Source organism: Dendrobates tinctorius, unplaced genomic scaffold (genome assembly GCF_039654945.1).
Source record: "Dendrobates tinctorius isolate UK_male_01 unplaced genomic scaffold, ASM3965494v1 ptg000155l, whole genome shotgun sequence".
Classification (NCBI taxonomy): domain Eukaryota; kingdom Metazoa; phylum Chordata; class Amphibia; order Anura; family Dendrobatidae; genus Dendrobates; species Dendrobates tinctorius.
Genome location: NW_027361822.1, coordinates 5,367,829 through 5,391,467, shown reverse-complemented (window position 1 = coordinate 5,391,467; position 23,639 = coordinate 5,367,829). Strand labels below are relative to the sequence as shown.

General features: G+C 48.0%; 2 protein-coding genes across 3 annotated transcripts in view; one reads left to right on the top strand and one right to left on the bottom strand.

The window, feature by feature from the left end:
• The window catches only part of LOC141050970 (uncharacterized), a 63,029-nt gene extending 55,157 nt beyond the window's left edge, over positions 1-7,872 (bottom strand). Inside the window, exons 1-7 of one of the 2 annotated variants that reach the window (XM_073547734.1) lie at positions 7,799-7,840; positions 5,658-5,807; positions 5,349-5,528; positions 5,143-5,266; positions 4,962-5,059; positions 3,983-4,077; positions 638-643 (exon numbers count right to left, since the gene is read on the bottom strand). In XM_073547734.1, coding sequence (XP_073403835.1) covers positions 638-643; positions 3,983-4,077; positions 4,962-5,059; positions 5,143-5,266; positions 5,349-5,528; positions 5,658-5,807; positions 7,799-7,825 — 680 coding nt within the window. In that variant the 5' untranslated portion in view covers positions 7,826-7,840. Of the gene's footprint in view, positions 1-637; positions 644-3,982; positions 4,078-4,961; positions 5,060-5,142; positions 5,267-5,348; positions 5,529-5,657; positions 5,808-7,798 lie in introns of both variants that reach the window. The other variant, XM_073547733.1, reaches the window with a different exon arrangement.
• The window catches only part of LOC141051169 (uncharacterized), an 872,784-nt gene that overhangs the window by 517,828 nt on the left and 331,317 nt on the right, over positions 1-23,639 (top strand). The window lies entirely within an intron of this gene.

The following is a 23,639-nucleotide window of genomic DNA, read 5'->3' as shown; positions in this document are numbered from 1 at the left end:
GAGGGGTCAGTGAGCAAGGTCCTGGAGGGTCAGTGTTGGGAAGAGCCCTGAAGCACGTGCTATGACCTTGGACCTGGTGAGGCGTGTGTTGGGCAGTCTCAGGTGGAGACGGATGTCCTGAAGAGCACCCGCTGAGCCCCTGGACCTGGTGAGGCCGGTGTGTTGGGAGACCCTGGGAGGAGGGCTGCTCCCTGAATAGCACCCGGTGCGCCCTGTGTGGTGGACGGTCTCAGGCGGAGACGGTACGTCCTGAGTGGCACACGAACAGGACACGTGAGAGACTGTGCATGTGTTTTTTTTTTCCTTTTCCTCGTTTTCTCTGCAAAAACCTGAAAGTGCTTGCTGTGGCTCAGTGGGGTCATGAAGGTCTCGCAGCACAGGGCCCTGGTGTTTTTCCTGGGAGCATTGGTAGCAGACGCTGTCTGGCTACACCATACTGCTGCAGCTTTATGGAGTGTAACTAAGCGGATACAGTAGTTGTGGCTTTACACAACTATTAAGGGTGAGTACCCTGTATTATTGCTGCATAACCCATTATACCTGCACTGGTAAGGCCCTATGGGCGCACTTTTGTGGCTTTTTTATCTTTGAGGGTGACAAGCGGCTTCCAGTAACCCGGCGGGGTTACGAAGGTGACAAGCAGCTTCCGGTGGATCGGCGGGTCCACGAAGATGGCGCAGCAGGAGCTGCAGTGACACCAGCCGCTGTGTATGTGTGTGAACAGCAGCCGGAGGTGCCGGTGATCAGTGACAGCAGGAGCTGTGGTGGTGCCAGCAAAGACTTGTGTGGTATCGTTAAAAGACAAACTGTACTGTGTGAACTGTGGCATAAGAAGTTCTGCAGAACGGACATGGGGAAATCCCAAAAGGGGGCGGTGACCCAAAAGGGAGTGGTAAACAAAAAAGGGGTGAAGTCCCAAAAGGGGGCGGTGACACAAATTGGAGTGGTAACCCAAAAAGGGGTGGAGTCACAAAAGGGGGCGGTGACCCAAATTGGAGTGGTAACCCAAAAAGGGGTGGGGTCCCAAAAGGGGGCGGTGACCCAAATTGGAGTGGCAACCCAAAGTGGGGTGGTGGTCCAGAAAGTGGCCAAGTGTGAAGAAGTGACAGCACTGGGTGACTCAGTAGGTATGTCTGAAGTACCGCAGTGTATGTGCAGGTCTTTTTCAGAATGTGGAATATCCTTTCCAGGTAGTAATGATGGGCCACAGATGTGTACAGTGATGCTGCACCGGGAAGGAGCCTTTGGTCGGCTGGACTCAGAGAGTCAGGTGACTCTGACAGGAACGCCTCTCGTTTTCTCTCTGACCGAGAAAAACGTCAGGGTTCGCTGTAAACACGGGGTCACGGTGAACTACGCAGTAGACACAGTAGTGTTTGAGGGGACAAAAGGTGGTGAGTGCCAAGGTAGAGGAATAGCACGGGACTTAGTCTATGCCTGGGAGAGGGGCCGGGACTTTCTTTTGTTTGATGACGTTTGGTCTGACGATGGAGATGCTTCGACTGTGGGGCAAGCGGACACTGAGACAGTGACGGCTCCTGACATGGACAGGTCAGAGGTAGAACTGACCAGAGGAAGAAGTACATCTGCCCAACTGACGGACCTGACGTCTCGTGATAAGACAGATGGTGGGCTGGGAGTTGAGACGACTGGACTAGACACATTGGTGCTGGACGGTAACTGGAGGGTTCACTCGACTGGGGTGACTGACCCAGTGGTACCCTTTAACGATATAATTAAAGAGGTAGTGGTGCGACACGTGATGGACAAAAGAGAACAAGATCGTGAGATACAGCTGATAAAGGAGACTGTAACAAAACATGTCGAACGGGAAAGAGTCCTAAGGCAAGCAGCTGAGCATAGAGTGGATGAGCTGGAGAAGGAAGTCTCTGAGCTCAGAGGTCACCTGTCCACTTGTAAAACCATGAACAAGACCCTGTTGGAAGATATGGAGGTGCTCAGAGAGGCCCAAGAGAAGCATCAACAGGAGATTCTCAGGAGAGAGGATGAGCGTCGCTACCTGGCAGAGGAGCGAGATAAAGTTCTGCAAGAACTCAGTGGAGTAGTAAAAGGTCTTCTGCAGGAGAAGTGGATGGGCGAAGACGTACAGCGGCCGTGCCCGACTGATAGTAAGGCAGAACTGCCAAAGCCCATCTTGGAAAAGGGTCCTGAAGACTGTAAATCTCAGGAAGATGGTGAGCCAAGAGCTGCACAAGACAGTCACCCGGTCTTGGCAGATACCTTGAGGGAAGTGTCCGTGGGGAACCCAGAGCCATCTGTCCAGGATGAGAGCAAGTCCATGACCTTCAAGTGTGTGATGGAGGTACCCGAAGACGTGCGAAAAGCGTGTGCCAGCGAAGGTGTGCATGAGACCTTTAAAAAGGCAGTAAAGGCCTATAGTGTGAGCTGGGCACCAGAAACAGACCAGTTGGTGATACTGGCAGAAACGGAAGACACAGAGAGAAGGGTGGCTGTCCTGAAGGAGATGCACCTACAATGTCTCCACACGAAACAGATGCTCGTGGAGCGTAATAGGAAAGCCGCTCGACGTCTGGAGCTTGCAAGGGAAGCTCAAAGTCGGCTGGGCTTTGTGGAAGACTTAATTCCGGTACCCAGAAATCTGGTAGGGAAAGTCATTGGCAGACTTGGAAAGGTGATGCAGGAGATGGTGAATCGATCCAGTGTGAAGAGAGTGAGGATCCCACCTGCTGGTGAAATCCAAGTCGCTGTTGAAGATGACATGGTTCCTGTCATTGTGGTTGGTTCGGTGGAAAGCATTGAGACGCTTCGCATGCTCCTGGAATATCGGGTAGCGTACCTGAAGGAGATTGAGCAGCTAAGACAGGATCGACTGCAGGTGAATAAGCAGATACAGAATGTCAGGTGGCGTCCCCCTCCAACCCAAGGTGTAAGGACCCGAAGGGATCCTCCAAGGAATGAAAGGACAGGTAGTCGAAGGCAAGAACGTCGAGAGTCCGCAAGTGGCCGGTCTAATCTTAGTAACATAGGCACGAGACTTGGTGGTGGACATAGCGACAGAGGGTCAGACTCAGACCAGCCAGTTGGCCCAGCTGGACGTGGGACTCATGACCGTGCGAACTGGGAGAGCCAGTCAGTGAGGGAAAGGTCGCGTGATGGAGCACACTGCAGACAGGCAGAGACTAAAGAGTGTCTGGTCACACTGACGGACGTTGACGGGAAGGCCCAAGGCCGAGATACTGACCGCTGGGGGCAGGGGAGGCCTAACGTAAATATGCAGTATGACTACCGAAACAGACGGAGATGGTCCTCCCGACTGGTAGGGCAAGGTGACATGGGTGCCAGGTCTCAAGATCCCTGGGTGATGTCATGTGTTCAACCCCACAAGTTTGAACAGAGGGGGGAGGTATGTGGTGTAGTTACCACTATGTCAGCTAGGGGGCGCTGCGTGGGTGTCCCAGGACGGGTGTACAGGCACATTCAGTGTGGTAACAGGAGCAGGGTCCTAAATGACCATTATGGGTCTCAAGGTGGGTGGCCTTGGGATGCAGGCTCCAGGGTGTATTGATCAGCAGAGGTACTGCTGATCTTTCTGTTACACTGTGTCAGGGAAGCCTGTGTGTGTCTATACAACCTTTAGTGATGTCATAGTCATGTGATCACCTGTGGGTGTGGTTACAGGGCTATGTAATTGAGGTGTTTGGCACATGTGAGAGTGTGGAGGGAGTCTGTCTGAGTGTGGACAGACTTCCATGTGTCCAGGCGGGACACTACAGAGGTTGTATATGGGGAGGACTACAGCTCCCAGCATGTGCTGAGACTCTCAGTCCGAGTCTGAAGCCACGGACACTTCTGTTCCTTTGCCTGAAGTGAAGGTTACATTTCAGTGTTATGCTGTCTATGGTTTATGGAGTAATAAACCTGGTGAAATTTTAAAGGAACGTGCCTCATGTTTGTCTCCCGCTGCACCTAAGCGATTCGAATCCCTACAAGTGGTTATTACTCACCTGGGTAGTCATCTGCAGTAATCTCCTCTTTACACCACTCATCACCCCTCACATATGTCTCTGTAGTATTAATATGGGGCAGATCTTCACCCTGAAACAAATATTGTAAGTCAAAGACAGAAGGAATCACAAGATGAAGAGCAAAGATCATAAATTATCATGATGACCACCAATGATGTGACACTCTGCAGGTCTTCTGTATAAATCCAACCAGGGCCAGTGTCAGCACCTGGGTAAGTGCCGTGGGCCTGAGCAAGCGAGGGGGCCCACTCTCCTTCAGGGACACGTGCATGCTATGGGGCTCATGAGTCGGGGGAGCCTGGTGCCAGTGCCCGCGAGTGCTCAGGGCCCCGCTTGCTCAGGGCCCTGGCATTTGCAATACTTACCTGTCTCTGTTCCATTCGCAGCTTCAGTATCTTTCACATCTCCTGGCTCTGTGATGTCTCAAGGCAGAGGGCGCAATGTCACTAGTGTGTGTCCTCTGCTTTGAGCAGTCACAGTGCAGAGAGCGAGAAGACGGCGACCCTGAGGAGTGCGGATCTGCGGCCAGCGAGGAGAGGTGAGTATTTGATTTTTTTTTATGTATGGAGCAATATATGGGGCCCACACTGTATGGAGTATTATATGGGCCCCATTCTATAAGGAGCAAAATATGGGGCCCATACTGTATGTATTATATGGGGTCCATACTGTATGGAGCATTATATGGGGTTCATACTGTGTTAAGAATTATATTTTATGGGGCCCATTCTGTATGGAGCATTATATGGGGCCCATTCTGTATGGAGCAATATATGGGGATCATTCTGTATAGAGCAGTGTATGAGGCATTGGGGCCCATTATACTTTATGGACCATTATATGGAGCCCATTATTCTGTACTGGCCTGTCATGTCCACCAGGCATACACTGAATTGCCACTTTATGAAGGACACAATCATAGGGAAGATTTTGTGACACTTTCTCTCCATCTACCTGATGATCCTGAGGAACATCGGGATCTTCTTGTTTACAGTCCTGTGGAAGAAGAGGACGGGGACATCTCTCTGGTGTTGTCCTGTAACTGGATAAAACTGGAGGAAACACATATAGGGACTGAATTAATTCTTTACATACAGATAATTATAGGCCGTGTGTATTTAGTCCTGTCTATTACCTGGTGATGTAAGGGGCTGGGGAACTTCCTTCAAGACATCCTTGTACAGATCTTTGTGTCCTTCTAAATACTCCCACTCCTCCATGGAGAAATAGACGGTGACATCCTGACACCTTATAGGAACCTGACACATACAATGATACCGTCATCCCCCGATCCCTCCATAGTGTTACTGTATAATGTCCCAGCATTCCCAGCAGTGTCACCTCTCCAGTCAGCAGCTCAATCATCTTGTAGGCGAGTTCTAGGATCTTCTGGTCATTGATGTCCTCATGTATCAGGGGGTGAGGTGGAGGCCCCGTGATTGGGCTCAGGGGACTTCCCCATCCCTCAGACACAGGGGCCTGACAGCGCTCCCTAGAGGTCTTCTTCACTACTGTGTAATCCTGGTTATGGAGAGACACATTAATTAATCTCACTACAGACATTTCCAGACTCCTCACCTCTCCAGTTCTGTCCGTCTGTTATTCCCATAGATAAGAATGATGTAATGTGACGTCATCAGCATCTATCACCTCTCCAGTAAGCCGGAAAAGGATCTCTAGGGTGAGGTGTAATATCCTCTCCACCATCTTGTCCTTGGCCCTATCCATCCTTGTAGGGTCTCTCAGGAGAATTCTTTTATATAGAAAATCTCCACTGAAAGGATCCAATATTGTAGGGACCTGAAGGAGAAGATGAGATGATGTAACATTATAAAAAATCCCATTATAGTCGCATACAGAGATTTATCACATAATATCTCCAATTCAACACAAACACAAAAAAAAATAGCTCCAAACCGTCACAGATCTAGCGGGCTGTCCTGATTTGAGCAACTAGTCCCATTATTCCTGGAGGTTAAGGCTGTGTCCCAACTTCCACCAATTGTCCGTGCAATTCGGTCCGGTGTCAGATCGCGATGCACGGACTGGCCATGGATCTCCTGACCTGAGAATGACAACTTCATATATTTCTATGAAGCTCTCACAGTCATGTTGGGAGAGCCAGGACCAGTCCACGCATTGCATTCTGACATTGAACCTGAACAACGCTCTCTGGCCATCTTCATTGCTAAGTAACTCCTCCTCTGGGGGGGGGGGGGGGGGGCAGCATCTTTGCTTTTCATATGCTTACATTCAATTAAATATGCACAGTGTTTCTTCAGATAGGAAGAGGGTTTGAACTCTAGCGCCACCTACAGGAAGTAGCAATCCTAAAAGTCATTGTCGACCCTTGAAAGAGGCTTGCAACATGGCTTAGGATAAAATCCAAAACTGAATCTCAATTTGCAGACACGTGTTTCGGGGTGTTGCCCCTCGTCAGTGCAAAGTGTGAGATCTGATTTGGCTGTATGAGAGGCCTTTGACTGGAGTGTAAGGAGTAACATTTCTCCTTGTGAACAGCGACATGCCAGAGTAAAGGAAGCTTTACATTGGCTGCACAATACTTGTCTGGGAAATTAAACTAGCAAAGTATCTCTTCAGTGAGGAAGAGGACTAGAATCATTTAACCCACAACCTGTATCACTGTAGATAGTAACAGAAGCTATAACCTCCTGAACACACTTGAACGTGTGTTGTAGGCTCCGAAATCACAGACAGATTGTAGTGATACATTTCTATGTCCCTGTATTCTAGAAGGAAAATGAAAGAAAAATGTATTTCTTCCTATAAAATTACAAAACAAATTATGAAAAATAATTACATAAATTTAGCTCTTAATGCGCTTTTTAAAAGAAAAAATAAACTTCACAAATCAGCAAATAACAGACATATTTGTGTCCCTGTCATCGTAACGACCCGCACATCGCAGCGATCAGATTATTTACCAAGATCGGTCATTGACATTTTTAATTTTTTTGTACATTAAACCTATAAAAATGTAACGCTGAGACCGTGTTCACATGTAGCACAAATGCTGTGTTTTTTTCCATTGCTTTTTTTTTCTGCAGGTGTCCGCACCACATGACGCAATGACAATCTTCTCTGATTATTGCGTTTTTGATACCTTTCTTTTACGCCTTTTCCCCTTATTTGATGTGGGTTTCGTGCAGATGTGAAGCAGCATTCTTAATGCTTTTCTAGTAGAAGCTTTGGTTCATGTCATTCAATTTCACCTGTGCGATGTGACTCAGTAGCGCCATCTTTCGCTGATCAAAAGTTGCACCGTAGGACGCCGGATGGTAAGAGATTTGCAGGCGTCCAGCCAGTAGCAACCACAGACCAGGACGCTAGCCAAGAGTGCCTTGAATCGATCGGTCTAGTCCCAACCGTCCCGGATATAGCGGACAGTCTCTGATTTGGGTCTACACCCTGCAGTCTCGGGTGTCTGCTGAATGTGCCCCGGCAGGAGGAGGTATCGGAGAGGGCAGTGAGGGGCAAACAAGTGGTAAATAGTTGTGACTATCGGATGTGCGGCCAAAATTTGTCGCGAAATGAAGTGCACCACAATACTGTATATGTCCCTCTTTCTATTCTGTAAAAGTTGGGCGGTATGAAAAGAATGTAAAATAAGTAGTTATGAAACAAAACAAAAACACCAAAATGATCTCAGCACTGCCCCCAGTAATGGGGAATCTCAGCACCTACCTCCACCTGCAGGGGGCGCTATCTCCGGGAATGGAGGGGTTACTGCCCCCTGTGCAGCCCAGTAATGGGGAATCTCCAGCACCTACCTCCACCTGCAGAGCCGCACACCACATATATGGCTGCTCTGTGCGCACAGGACCTGGACTGATGACACAGCCATGTGATCAGTGACATCGCAGGGAGGAGTCATTCTAGAATTCACAGGAAGAGGCCACATGTATGAGAAGAAGGTGACCAGGTTTTTAACGCACTAGGATATAGCCGTCCTGATCTCTCTAGCTGTTTCTGGCACTTTGTGTCTTGTTTCTATGAAATATGTAATAAAGATTTAGATATTTTAGATTTTTCTTTTATATTTGTTCTGTGTTTTTGGTGCTGGATTGGAGATATTATGTGATAAATCTCTGTGTGTGACTATAATGGGACTGTGTGTTATACCGGGGGCAGGACGGGGCCATGACTGGATGTAGTGATCATGTGAAGCCGGTAACAGCTCCGGAGATTTCTTACATGGGATCTTTATGATGTTACATCGTCATCTTCTCCCCATTCAGGTCCCTACAATATCGGATCCTCTCAGTGGAGATCTTCTATATAAGAGAATTCTCCTGAGTGACCCTACAAGGATGGATAGGGACAGGGACAAGATGGCGGAGAGGATATTACACCTCACCCTAGAGATCCTCTTCCGGCTTACTGGAGAGGTGAGAGATTCTGATGACGTCACATTCCATCATTCTTATCTATGGGAATAACAGATGGACAGAACTTGGAGAGGTGAGGACTCTGGAAGTGAGATTCATTAATGTGTCTCTCCATAACCAGGATTAGACAGTAGTTAAGAATACCTCTAGAAGACCCCTATGCCAAATTACGGGGCCTCCACCTCACCCCCTTATACATGAGGACATCAATAAGCAGAAGATCCTAGAACTCACCTACTAGATGATTGAGCTATTGACTGGAGAGGTGACACTGCTGGGAATGCTGGGACATTATACAGAAACGCCATGAAGGGATCGCGGAGATGACTATATCATTGAGTGTGTCAAGTTAATATAAGATGTCCCCATTTATTTCTATATGGAGGAGTGGGAGTATTTAGAAGGACACAAAGATCAGTACAAGGATTTCATGATGGAAGTTCGTAGTCCCCTCATGTCACCAGGTAATTGAAAGAACTATAAATAGACACGGCCTATAATTATCTGTATGTAAAGAATGAATTCAGTCCCTGTATGTATTTCCTCCAATTATATCTAGTAAGAGGACAACACCAGAGAGATGTCCTCGTCCTCTTCTTCCTTCCACTAGACTGTAAACAAGAAGATCCCACTGTTCCTCAGGATCATCAGGTAGATGGAGATAAGGGTCATAAATTCTCCCCTATGATGTGTAGAAGGCTGTGAAGGTCTTGTATTCAGTCCTGTTTTATCCACCAGTATTATACACTCAATGGACAATTTATTAGAGACATCAACACTTTTTCAATTGAAAAATTAGAAAGGAAATTAGACCTGTGATTGCAAAGTGCAGCATAAAATGAAGTGATCATTTTTCAGTATGATTGGGAAGTTTGGGTGATCTGAGCGAGGCATGGTCATTGATGCTAGGATCAGGACCATAGTTTCAAAAACTTCCAACCTCATGAGATTTTTATGTCAGGAATATAGTGGCAATGTTGTGATAGAGGAAAAAATCCATTGATCGGTGATCCTGTGGACATGAACAACATGTTTAGGAAGATATCAATAATTGTTGTGAAGAACAGGTGGTGCACAGTCATGCAAATTTCAAATGAATACAGTGCTGGTGTCTAATATGCCTGAATCCTCTCAGTTTTCCTTTGCAAAGGGTAATAACAACAGAAAATCAATTTGAGTGCCATTAATGTCTGATAGAAGTAGAAAAAAACCTTCACTGGGCAAAAGAAAGAAAAAATAATATAACTGAACAGTTGAAAACATTGCCTGGTGAATCCAGATGTCTTTTGCATCATGCTGTTGGGAGGGTCAGAATGTGCTACAAGCTGCATGAATCCATAGATACTTTTTGTCAGGTGTCAACATTTCAGGCTGGTCGAGGTGGAGTAATGATGTGGAGAATGTTTTCTTGGCTCATCCTGACTCCTGCAATATTTGTGTATGGATTTTTTGACTCTAGAGCTTTCCCAAGCATTTTGGCCAGCCAAGTTCACCATTTTTGGTCACCTTCTTCTTTTACGGATTTTTTCAAGTTTTTCTTTTCCGACCTTCATATTCCTCTGATTTTAATCCTATAAAGTATTTCTGGGATGAGGTAGAACGGGCTGTGCAGAGTATGTCAATGTGTCTATTTAATTTGCGACAACTGCTGAAAGCTTTCCTGTCCTCATGTGCCAATACTCTTGCAGAACGATAAACACGTGGTAAAATTTTTAGGCGATTATTTGCTGAGGTTCTGAAAGTGAAAAGAGATCCAACCTGACACTAGATCGGTATCTACTAATAATGTGGCCATTCAATGTATATTTTAAACTTGGTGGATATGACAGGATAAAGCTGATCATTGACATTTGATGTCTGGATCTCACAATTTTCTGGTTATGGAGACTGCAAGTTAGAATTAGGAGCCGATAGGTTGGTGTGGACACGGGAGTCAGCGGGTGCGCTAGTCCGCTAGCCGAAACCGCATAGACCAGGGCTTATCCCACTGAACGTCCGCTCATAGGCGTAATACTACTCAGACAACAAAGGGTGAGGGTAAAACAGTGTGGCAATACTTTTTTGAATCAGAAAACAGGCAACTAACACATAGAACAGTCCCAGAAAAATATCCAAGATAGTGCAAAATTACAGAGTCTCACCCTTTCGCTGACTCGTTGGGATAAGAGCAGCTGTACCTTTCTGAGCTTCCACTTCTTGCACACACAGAAAGGATGTAACAACAAGCTTAGAAAGTTCACAGCCCGTTGAGGTTCAATGCCAGGTGACAGGAGGGTCACAACCTGGCTTCTCCAAACATCTCCATGGAGTCAAGTGATCGATGAGTCCCAATCCTGGCTTTACCAAATGTACCCAAGGGGCTCAGGTGAAAGGTGGTTCCAAATCCTGACTACTCCAAACGTTTCCACGGGTTCAGTGATGGTCAATTGAGCAGATCTGTACTCTTTCAGCCAGGGCCATGGTCCCTTAAGCTGGCATCCTGTAGAATGTCAAATCTATGTCCCTTGTCATGGAGGCATGATCTGGCAGCTATCCTGTAGAGTGTTCCTTCCTGTAGTTTTGTAAAGAGTCTCTGGTTCTTTGGATCTCTTGGATGACCTGTTACAGAAGCACATTCCATTTACATATTTTACAACTGTTGTTCTTCAAGCCATCATTCACAGGTCAAGGGGAAGGAGTAATGAGGTTAACTCATATTGTTTGATTATTTATAGTTTATCATTTAATGTTCTCAAGTCAGAACACTAACTAGCCTAGACACCGTGTAATTAATATATTAACATCATTGTTCAATGACCCTGCATCCCTATCTTCAAAGATAACTGTACAATTAACTGTTGGAGTTAATATAAGAGGTGTGACTCTAGTGGGTCGCCCTCCCAGGGCTGTGGGGTACTCGGTACCGGGCCCGATCAGCTTCAATGGGAGATGTCACGGCAGCTGGGACCCGGCCCGTGGCCCTGGGTGCCCATTGTAAAAGGAGTTGTTGCAGTGTGCTTATGGTGATGAAAGTTTATAAGTGATTCGTGACGCCACCTGTGGTGTTCGGCAATGGAGATGTAAGCCAACACTGCAGACAGATCCTCTGGGACAGATGGTGTGGTGCAGCAATGATGTTATAGCCCTCCACAGGCAGCGCTGTAGTCCCAGGGCAGAGTAGGTGAAGTGACACTTAGATGGTGTAGTGTCGGGTGCAAGGGATGTAGCAGTGCTGGGCAGCTTGGCGCAGGAATAAGTGGAGGACACCAGGGCATGTAGTTCCAAAGCTTTACTCACAGTCTGTTGCAGGTACAGGTGCCCGCATCCGTGCCGTGTCGTCTAGGTCAGGAGCTCAGCCAACTTCCAGGCAAGATGAAGTACTCCTTTCCAACACTCCGCCAACATATGTGCTTTTTCTGAACGACTCCTCTTATAGCGTCTTTGAATGAAGTACTCCTAGTACTGAGTTACACTGGAGTTCCTCCTGTCAGATGTTCCTATGAATTCTACTTGTACGGCATACAGCTGCAGCCTGCTTCGGGGCCTCCTTCTACCTAGTCCCGGCTCACTATCGTTGCTGTTGTGCCCCCAAGTCTTGTGTGGGAATAAAGTGGTCACTACTTCTATTCTTCCGGTGTCTGCTGCAGGACCATTAGTATCCATACAACCTCGGGGATCGGACACCGGCCTTGCGCTTAGAACTTGGGAAGGGTTCTCTCTTCCAACCCTGATCCTTAGTCCTCCTATTCTCCTTAGGTTCCGTGCTAATCCTTCTTCCCAATGGAGAATTAAGCTTCCTTTCTCTGTCTCTTTCCTGTGCCAGCAGACCCAGATCACTGTGGCATGCTGCAGCACTTCCTTCTTCCATCCCTCTCCCGGGGATCTTCTCTGTCTCACTCTCTGTCCTTCTATATCCTCTCTCACTGACTGAATGAATGACTGAACTGAACGACTGACTCAACTCTTCCCGCTCTTTTATGGGAACTAAACTCCACCCACCTCCCAGCACGTTTCGTGTTCCAAGCAGGGAGCCACCAAGGGGTGCTATGCTACACTCCAAGCAGGGAGCCGCCGAAGGTGCTTTGCTACACTACTTTGTGGTGTGGGGTGCAGGTGTTGGAGTGTGGTCAGGTGTCTCCGCCTTACCTGGATACCTGGATGGTGGGGTACCACACCTCAGGAGGAGGTGCAGTACCTCTGTGGTGACCGAACCCCCAGGGGCGCCACACTAGTCACAACCCGCGGACAGGCCATGAGTCAGCGAAGTCAGACGTCCCAGGGTCAATACTAAAAGAGAACCTAGTAAACCAAGGGAAAATACAAAGTCGTAAGTCAGGTCACATGCCATGGTCAGAATACCAGAGACCTAGCAAAGGGGCAATAACAAGCAGGTAATCAGAATAAGGTCCAAAGGTCAGCAGCAGAATATGAGATACAAAGGGGCAAATACAAATGGGTAGTCAAAACATGGTCCTAAGGTCAGCAGCAGATCAGAACTTACAGCACAGGGAACAGGCGAACACACACCAGGGAGCACAAGCTTAGTACAAGCTTTTGACTTGCAGTGATATGGGCCAGACAGCTCAACTAAATAGCAGGGCAATTACCAAGAACAGGGAGAACCTGTGGAAAGCTCTGCCCCTTCCAGTCTCAGATAGTTAAACCGAGCTGTCAAAGCACTGACAGCTCAACACGCCCCAGCACAGGATAGGATGACAGAGCTGCCCATCACCGAGTCCCAGACTCTCTGAGCAGAGGAATTGTGACAAGAGGTAAATATGAGTCATCAATTTACAAATATCAATTCAACCTACAAGAAGAGTCAAGATTTCAGACTCTTGACCAACCGAAGAAAGAAACACCCAAATTCAAAAGTCAACATATACTGTAGATTGCAGTTTATGCCAACTGGCTTACTGAAAATATACGTTTGAATAATTAAGATTAAATGCTGATTGATTTCGCAAAGGAGACTTGCAGCTATCTGATAACTCCTGCTGTCATTATTGGTCATCATGTTTATTAATGATCTTTATTCTTCTTCTAAATAATTTCAAGAGACTTCTCTATCTGTATGTAACTTTTACAATATTTGTTTCAGAATAAAGATTTGACTCATATTAATACTAAAGAGATGTATGTGAGGGGTGGTAAACGGTATAAGGAGGAGATTCCTACAGATAACTACACAGGTAAGTATAACTATCACGATTCCTCCGCTCAGTGAGTGATTGCTTTCCTGACATATGAGTCATGCTGAGTTGTCAGTGTTTTGATTGAATACTCGGCTGTCCAGTCTTGTAATGGGCATGCTGAACTGTCGGTGCTTTGATTGACAGCTCAGCTGTCCAATCTGGGACTAGGAGGTGCCTGACTTTCTCCAGGTGTTCTCTGTTCTGGAGATTGCCCAAGCTATTTTACTGAGCTGTTTGCCTCTGATCCCTGCCAGATGTAGTTTGTGCTTCCTAGTAACCGTTCTGTTGTTCTGAGTTCTGATCTTACACTGCTTGACCTTTGTACCGTGTTCTTTCACTTTGTCTTATCCTTTTGTTTTGAACTGCTAACTCCTTGTATTTTGACCCCGGACCGTGACCTGACTTAACCCTTTGTCTTTTCCCTTGGTGTTCTTGGAACTGACCCCAGAACATTTGACTTCTCTGTCTCACGGTCTGTCTGTGAGTAGTGAATAGTGTCACAATAACCTTGAAAAAAAAAAAATCACCTCCCAGTGTCGGGGGTTGGTGTGGTAATAGCAGGTACGCAGGATGCAGTGACGAAACGCGAGACGTATGACTTTAAATGTTAACTTTTATAGATAATTTCCGTTAGGGCTATTGTTACGCAACCAACGGAATAACAGTAGTTGTCTTCGCAGGGAACCAATACACATAAACAAGGATTGGGAGAACACGACTAATCCGGCAAAGACCGGTCACTATAAGGCCGCGAAATGGCTGACTACGGGTCACTATGTATCACTTATCCGCCCTGACTTCCCTCGGCGTTCTGTTCCACGGTGTGTCTGCGTCACAGCCACTGGGCCCAGCCACTGAAGATCTGGCGTAGTCTTCGGGCGTTCCAATGCCCAGGAGGAGCAGGGGCACAACAGGCCCGCGGAGAGTTCTTTGGTGGGATGTCCCCCAGCGGAGGCAGTGGGATACCGCATGGGAGTGGGAGAGTGGAGGCTGCAACTCCCTGACAGGGACTGGCAGCGGCAGTGATAAGTGGCAGTTGATAGGCCACAGGCGCAGTCTGAGGCCGCACTGGAGGATCCGCAGTGGGCACAGGCCCAGTCTCTACCGTGGACTGGAGCGGGGCGGTGGCAGCTGCGGGTGGCAAAGAAGGGGTCACCGCCGCGGTCGGGAATGAAGCGGCGGTGGCTGCGGGCAGCAGCGAGTAGGCCGCAGCCGAGAGCTGGAGTGAGGCAGCAGTATTGTTTGGTCGGTAAGCTCGGCGCCATCTCCCTGCGGTCCACCGAGTCTCCCTCCTGTCGCAGTCCTCCTCCCCAAGTCTCCACCTCCTTCTCCCTCGTTCTGCTGACTCACACAGTCTGGCCCTCTCCGCCCCTCTTCTCTGGACTCCTCCCCCAACTGCCCTGTCAGTCTCAGCAGTCCATCCCCTAGTTCTGCTCCCTGGAAACAGATACCCCAGGAACCTGGAAGACAGTCCCCTCGGTTCCGGCACGGGTACTCGGCGGAGGCCTCTCCTCCTACACTGGTGTGGGGAAGGTGACTTGATGGACAGACATGACTGGCAGTAGGAGGGGACGGTTTGTACACCAGAGACGGCGATTGACAGGATAGAAGGGTGACAGCTAGGAAAAGCAGGATAGGAGGGTGTAGTACTGAGAGGTGACCACAAGATGGCAGGGGATAGTAGTGCAGGACTATACATCAGCATATGGCTCAGGATATGCTTAGTCATGGGGGCAGGGAGATAGGAGCCCGGGAGGAGAATTCCCCTGTGAGAGAGGGGATAAATAGAAGTAGGTGGGGCTCGAGAAGAGATTAGTCACGGGAGGAGCTCAGAAGAAGACAGGGAAGAGAAAAGAGCTCAGCCAGGGGACGGACAGAGAAGAGACAGGGGGGTGGCCCTGACCCGACGGACCGCAGGACAGACAAGGCCTCGGGGGGTACCGACTGGACGACGACCTCGGACAGGTGAAGCGCTGGGGGTAGATTGGTCTAGGACAGCCCCCAGTGAAAGATCCGCGAGGTGCGCTACTGTGACTGGAACGAAGGTGCAGGAACCCGGGCCTGGAGACAGTGTGAAGAAGCTGCGGTGCGTGTTTGGTGGTTGTCAGGAGGACGACGAATACATCCGGAACTGTTACACGTGAAATCTGTCTCTGCCTCATCCTTGAGTCGCCTGATGTCTGCGGCGTCCAAACAGGGTAAGCAGTGGTCCGCCCTCCAAGCCCGGCCCATACCACATTTGGCGTAGTCGGCAGGATCGCCACCGCTAATACGACACCTTCCGTGGCAGGCCTGCGTTTGAAGAACCTAGAAGGACGTGGACTGTTCCTCTGTGGATTACAAGTGCCTGTGGATTACAAACACCTGTGGATTACAAATCGCTGACCTGTGGATTACAAATTGGGGACGCTGTTTCGGATCTGCATTGCCAACAGAGGATCCGGGGCGGCGCCAGATTCCGTCCAAGATGGCGGTGGTACTCCAATGCTGGGGAGAGGCCCGGGCATTTGCAATTGTTCTGGATGGACTGGGGCCCCCTCCAACGTACCCCTGGGGGGAGCGGTGTGTGTCTGGAGACCGCCGCCCCCTCATACTGGACCCGGGCAGCTGGGTGGAGTAGTCGGCCATCGCCCCACCCAGGAGCGGGAGTGGCCCGGGAGAGAAGGCCTGCTGCGGCTGCTTGGCGCCATTCGATTATTGCCCACCGGACGGGATGCGATGCTGCAGCTGCCTGTGGCCTCAGGCGCCTGGAGTGGCAATGGCGTCGGGAGATCGAGTCTCGCTGGGAGACCAGCTTCTTGGAGTCACGGACAGTCCTCCAGACTTCGGGCGGAGAAGAGGAGCGAAGGCGGGCCCCGCGGGAGCGGCCGCTGAAGACACCACCGGGGAGTCTCCCCGCGAGATCCCCGAGCTGGGAGGCTAGCCCTGCCGCACGGCCGGGTGAAGAACGGAGGCTACGGGAGGAGCTGCGGGATGATGTGTCGGAGGCCGCGGCGCTGGGGAAGGTGAGAGTTCGGCCCCCATCACTCGGCCGCAGCACGCGGCCTCCTGTGCTCCTGGAAGCCTGGCTGCAGAGGGCCCTGCAGCCTCCGCCGGGCTGAGCGAAGCCCCTGCTCCCGTCCCCGAGCCGCCTCGCCCAGCAGCGCCCTGTCTGGTGTCGCCGGTGCGGAGCCAGCCCGCGGCCGACGCTGCTGCATTCCACCTGTCAGCGGCAGCCCCGTCCCTGAAGCCGGCCGCTACTCCGGCCCCATCTGCAACTCCGGTTGCGGCCTGCCCCGCGGCTGCATCTGTATCATCGCCGGAGTCCGCAGCGGCCTGCTTGTCGGGCTCTGCGGCCTAGTCATCAGGAACTACAGCTGCCCCTACCCGCCGCCCGGCCCCAGCGGCTGCCGGGCCGCTGACATCTATGGCCGCCTCTGCCCCGCTCTCAACCCCGGCGGTATCCCGCCTATCGGACTCCGGGGCCTACACAGGACCCTCCGTTTGGGTCGCGGAGGTCATCTGGAAGAAAAAGGCCAGTGAGCAGGAGGTCTGGAACCTGCTCCATGAGAGAGGGGAGGCTGGCATGGCGGCCGCACGATCTATGGGACGGCTCGTGTATACTAACTTGCAGAAAGGTTACGGGTTCATCCGAGGCCTCGCAACCGGCCAGAAGGTGTACATCAATGTGACCTCCATTCGTCATGGCCGGGCGTTGTGATAGGGGGACATGGTGTCATACTACAAGGAATACTCTCCCAGCAGCTACTACGCGGTAGCCGTAATCGCTGAACCCGAAGCTCACGAGCCCCTGTAGAAAGAACCCCTAAAGACACTCCCTGCATCCTGGTAGCTCCACATCTGTGGGGCCCCTTGCTATCGGCCACCAGGAGATGGCTTGAACTGTTGGGATTTTGCTGCACCGTTGTGCAGACCACGAGGACAGTGTTTGTCCAGGTTGAAAGAAAATGTTTTTTTTATATGTCTAAGTTTGTTTTTCCTGACATAGCGGAGATGTGTAAAAGGGAGTACTAATGTTAAAGGGAGGGGGAGTCTTTATTTTAAGAATGCTATACGGAAAATGTTTTGGAAAATATGTTAACGTGTTTTGAAAAAAATGGAGAAAACCAAAAAAAAAGAAAAAAAAGAGGAAAAGGGATTACTCCAGTTGAGTAACTCCTTATGTTATTAAAGTAAGAGTAATAGTCTGTTAAGAGTTGATTTAGTGAGTAATGTGTTTGGCAAAAATGTATATGTAACAGGTTTCGGGTACGATGTAGAAGTGATGAATACGCCGACCATGACTCTTTTAAGTGGAAGACAAAGAAACGAGGAACATTGAGCCAGACGGTGGACCACCAGTCAGGTCCCCAACACCACGGACACCCCAAAAGGACGAGCGGGCGTCGATGACCTGGTAGGCGAAAGGCCTCGGTCATGGCGTCCCGGACAACTGAAGTTAGTGGAAGGGGAGAGCAGTGGGAGGTTCACGCCGTAGAGTAGTCCGGGTGGACCTCGCCAACCCGAAAGTTGTCACGTGGCGTGTGCGCTAGCGAGTAGCGGTAGGCTGCTCGGAGCATGGTGCTCTCGGTTTAGATCGGCCTCCGTGGGTGGCGGGTGCGGCCAACGACCGGTCCGACAACAGACTGTGGATAAGCTTTAGAACGACGTAGGTAGGATGATTGTCGGGGCGACAATGGACAAAGGGAGGGGGAGTGTGGGGAAGGTGACTTGACGGACAGACGTGACTGGCAGTAGGAGGGGACGGTTTGTACACCAGAGACGGAGATTGACAGGATAGAAGGGTGACAGCTAGGAAAGGCAGGATAGGACAGTGTAGTACTGAGAGGTGACCACAAGATGGTAGGGGAGAGTAGTGCAGGACTATACATCAGCTTATGGCTCAGGATATGCTTAGTCATGGGGGGCGTGGAGATAGGAGCCCGGGAGGGGATTTCCCCTGTGAGAGAGGGGATAAATAGAAGTAGGCGGGACTCGAGAAGAGATTAGTCACGGGAGGAGCTCAGAAGAAGACAGGGAAGAGAGAAGAGCTCGGCCAGGGGACGGACAGGGAAGAGACAGTCAGGGGGGTGGCCCGCAAGACAGACGAGGCCCCGGGGGGTACCAATTGGACGACGACCTCGGACAGGTGAAGCGCTGGGGGTAGATTGGTCTAGGACAGCCCCCCAGTGAAAGATCCGCGAGGCGCGTTACTGTGCCTGGAACGAAGGTGCAGGTACCCGGGCCTGGAGACAGTGTGAAGAAGCTGCGGTGCGTGTTTGGTGGTCGTCAGGAGGACGACGAATAAATCCGGAACTGTTACACGTGAAATCTGTCTCCGCCTCGTCCTTGAGTCGCCTGGTGTCTGCGGTGTCCGAACAGGGTAAGCAGTGGTCCACCCCCCAAGCCCGGCACGTACCACATTGGCACCATCTCTATTCTGGTTATTTCTTATTTATGCGGCATGATTACACACATAATATATGATTATTCTTGTGACATATTCTGATATTTGACTTCTTGCACATATCTAGCCAGAAGAGATACTTCTGTGTTCACAATCCTGATGCTTTCCCAAGTAGATGTCTCTAAATATACTTTTGAAATCTGATAGTGCCAGGGATTGAATTTAGAACCTTTAATATTGAAGGCAGAAACACTACCAGTGAGCAACAGGTAGTGTTATATGCAAAAGAATTTTCTCAACCTAAAAACCTCAAAAGCATTTTTCTTTACAAGCAGAATCATAGAACCGTAAGGGACCTCCTGGGCCATCTGGTCCAACCCCCTGCTCAAAGCAGGATTTGCTAAATCATCCCAGACAGATGTCTGTCCAGCCTCTGTTTGAAGACTTCTATTGAAGGAGAACTCACCACCTCTCGTGGCAGCCTGTTCCACTCATTGATCACTCTAACTGTCAAAAAGTTTTTTCTAATATCCAATCTGTGTCTCCTCCCATTCAGTTTCATCCCATTGCTTCTAGTCTTTCCTTGTGCAAATGAGAATAAAGATGATCCTTCTACAATGTGACAGCCCTTGAGATATTTGTAGACAGCTATTAAGTCTCCTCTCAGTCTTCTCTTCTGCAAGCTAAACATTCCCAAATCCTGAAACCTTTCCTCATAAGACAGGATTTGCAGACCGGTCACCATTCTGGTCGCTCTTTTCTGAACTTGCTCCAGTTTGTTGATGTCTTTTTTAAAATCTGGCACCCAAAACCGGCCACAGTATTCCAGATGAGGTCTGACCAAAGAGGAGTAGAAGGAATAATGACTTCACGTGATCTAGACTGTATGCTTCTGTTAATACATCCTAGAATTGCATTTGCCTTTTTTTCTGCTGCATCACACTGTTGACTCATATTCAGTCTGTGATCTATTAGTATATCCGTTTTTTTCACATGTGCTGTTGCTTAGCCCTATTCCTCCCATTCTGTATATGCTTTTTTGATTTTTATTGCCCAGATGTAGTACTTTGCATTTTTCCCTGTTAAAAACCATTCTGTTAGTTGAGGCTCACTGCTCCAGTTTATTTATATCTTTTTGAATCCTCTCTTTCTCTTCTCTAGTATTAGCTATCCCTCCTAGCTTTGTGTCATCAGCAAATTTAATCAGTTTACCCTCAATTCCTTCATCTAAATCGTTGATAAAGATGTTGAACAATACAGGGCCCAGGACAGAGCCCTGTGGTACCCCACTTGAGACATTCTTCCAACTGGATGTGCAGCCATTTACGACCACTCTTTGGGTCCAATCACTAAGCCAGTTATGAATCCACCTAACAGAATATACTAGTATATAGTATATATTAGCAGATATACAGGGTGGGCCATTTATATGGATACACCTAAATAAAATGGGAATGGTTGGTGACCCAGATCGACGTGCTTAATTTGCTTAATGGGCAAAACAAAAATTGGAACAGGACCCTCAGTTTACACAGAACGTTATGTTCAGTGATGAGGCAAACTTTTTTGGGTGGGCCATTTATATGGATACACCTAAATAAAATGGGAATGGTGACAGTTTTCTTGCGTAGGGTGTCTTGCAATGAAATCTTTTGCAATGACCCGAGTACTGCATTCACCAGACATCAATGCAATTTCTATCCGCTCCTCACGTGTTAACCTCTGCGACATGTCAATGGCTGTAAACAAAGAGAAACTTGTAAATAACTCATGAAAGAATAAAGTTACGTTAAAACCAAGCACACCATTGTTTTTCTTGTGAAATTCTCAATAAGTTTGATGTGTCACATGACCCTCTTCCCATTGAAAAAAACAAAGTGAAATCCAAAATGGCCGACTTCAAAATGGCCGCCAAGGTCACCACCCATCTTGAAAAGTTTCCCCCCTCCCATATACTAATGTGCCACAAACAGAAAGTTGATCTCACCAACCATTCCCATTTTATTTAGGTGTATCCATATAAATGGCCCACCCTGTATTTCTATATGCCAGTGCAATAAAAGTGGTGAAAAGGTATTGTGAGATATTTTTACTATAGAGTAAACATAAACATTTTTTTTTTTAATTTGCTTATCAAACCGCAACAAACAAATAGATCATTAAGGAAGGTGAAGAGTTCTTGGACAGAGCAGAATTATCTCTTCATGTTACAGAAAGAGAAGAAATTCGAAGTGCACCTGAAGAAACAGAGGATTGGAGACATGTGACCCAGAGAAGCAGGAGGATCAGGAGGCAGTCAGCACCCATACTGCTCAGAAACCAGTACCAGGCTCTCACGCAGGAAAACGATGAAGAAATACATCAGGATAAGACTTTGCCAACAAACAGCAACCTTGTACGCCTTCAGAGTCCTCCTGGATGGAGAAAGAAAAATGTTGTGAAGAAGAAACGGAGAGTGGTGGTCATGGGGGATTCCCTGTTGAGAGGAACAGAGGCCGCTATCTGCAGACCGGATATAACTTCAAGAGAAATGTGCTGTCTTCCAGGTGCAAAAATTAAAGATGTGTCTGACAGGATATCAGGACTCTTCAGACCTACAGATGACTACCCATTCCTGCTACTACATGTGGGGACAAATGACACCGCAAGAAACGACCTGGAAACCATCTGCAGAGACTTTGAAGACTTAGGCAAGAAAGTGAAAGAACTGGGAGCGCAGGTGGTCTTCTCTTCCATCCTCCCAGTGGATGGCCATGGAACAAGGAGGTGGAATAAGATTCTGCAGGTGAACAACTGGCTACGTCGATGGTGCCGTCAGCAACGATTTGGATTTCTGGATCACGGAGTGAACTACTTATACGATGGACTACTTGCTAGAGATGGGGTGCACCTTACGAAGACTGGAAAGCAGGTATTTGGAAGTCGCCTTGCTACACTTGTAAGGAGAGCTTTAAACTAGAACAACATGGGAAGGGAAGCAAAAGACCAGAAAAAGCCATACACCTGACAAATGCTACTGAGAACTCTGCTATTAGAAGTGGAAAGGAAGAACAAAGACGAAAGAATCTAATTAAAAAAAATATTGGAGAAAGAGAAACCAATCACAAACTAAAATGTTTCTATACTAATGCACAAAGCATGGGCAACAAACAAGGAGAATTGGAACTACTAACACAGGAAAAGAAATATGATGTCATTGGAATCACTGAAACTTGGTGGGACAATACACATGATTGGAATACAAGACTAGAAGGATACAACTTATTTGCAAGAAACAGACTTGATAAACGAGGAGGGGGTGTCGCATTGTATGTTAGAAATGCGTATATCTGCACAGAGATTGAAGCTTCAGAGACTGGGAGTTCTGTGGAAACTGTTTGGGTAAGAATACAAGGACAGAACAATGGAAAGGACACCATTGTAGGCATTTACTACAGGCCGCCTGTGCAAGCTGAAGATATGGATGAACTCTTTATGCATCAAATGGCCAAGTTCTCCAAAAAATATGACATAGTTGTCATGGGAGATTTCAACTATCCAGATATTTGTTGGGAATCTCTCTCAGGCAAAACTAACAGGTCAAGGAAATTCTTATCCTCTCTTGCTGACAACTTTATCTTCCAAAAGGTAAAGGAGAAAACAAGGGGAACTGCTACCTTGGATCTAATCCTTATAAACAGGGAGGAAATGGTTGAGGAGGTAAAAGTGGCTGGGACCCTAGGAGGTAGCGACCATGCTATTTTAGAATTTTGGATAACTAGAGGCGGAAGACCTGTGAAGACTCAGACGTCAAGGTTAGATTTCAGAAAGGCAGATTTTAAGGGATTCAGAAAGAGAATTGGAGGGATCCAATGGCTGGATATCCTTAAAGACAAAAATGTCCAGGAAGGATGGGAAATCTTGAAAAATGAAATTTTCAAAGCACAGTTGTTAACAATTCCGAAAAGAGGGAAGAATAGGAAGCATTTAAGGAAACCAGGATGGATGAACACAGAGCTTAAGCACATGCTAAAAAGGAAGCAAAAAATGTTTATAAAATGGAAAGAGGGAGGCATATCTAAAGAAGAATATAATGCTGTCTGCAGAACCTGCAAGGCACAAATCAGATTATCTAAAGCTGAAAATGAATTGAGGCTTGCAAGAGATGTCAAAAGCAATAATAAAGGATTTTGGGGATATGTCAAAAGTAAAAGAAAAGTCAAAGATGCTATAGGATTTTTACAGGATGAAAATGATGAAATTGTAAGACAGGATGTTGAGAAGGCTGAACTTTTAAATTCCTATTTTGCATCTGTTTTCTCTCAGAAAGGAAATGTAACATCAACTGTTATTCACTGTCCTATTAAGGGAATAGAAGAATCCAGGATATCTATAAACAGAAAGATAGTGAGGAAACACTTAGCTAACCTAAATGTATTCAAGTCTCCAGGTCCAGATGAATTACACCCCAGAGTACTGAAGGAGATAGCAGAAGAAATTTTTGAACCCCTCTCCATAATCTTTGAAAATTCTTGGAGAACAGGAGAAGTGCCAGAAGACTGGAGAAGAGCAAATGTTGTTCCTATTTTCAAAAAGGGGAAGAAGGTGGACCCAGGCAACTATAGGCCGGTGAGTCTGACTTCTATACCAGGAAAGATCTTTGAACAAATTATTAAACAACATG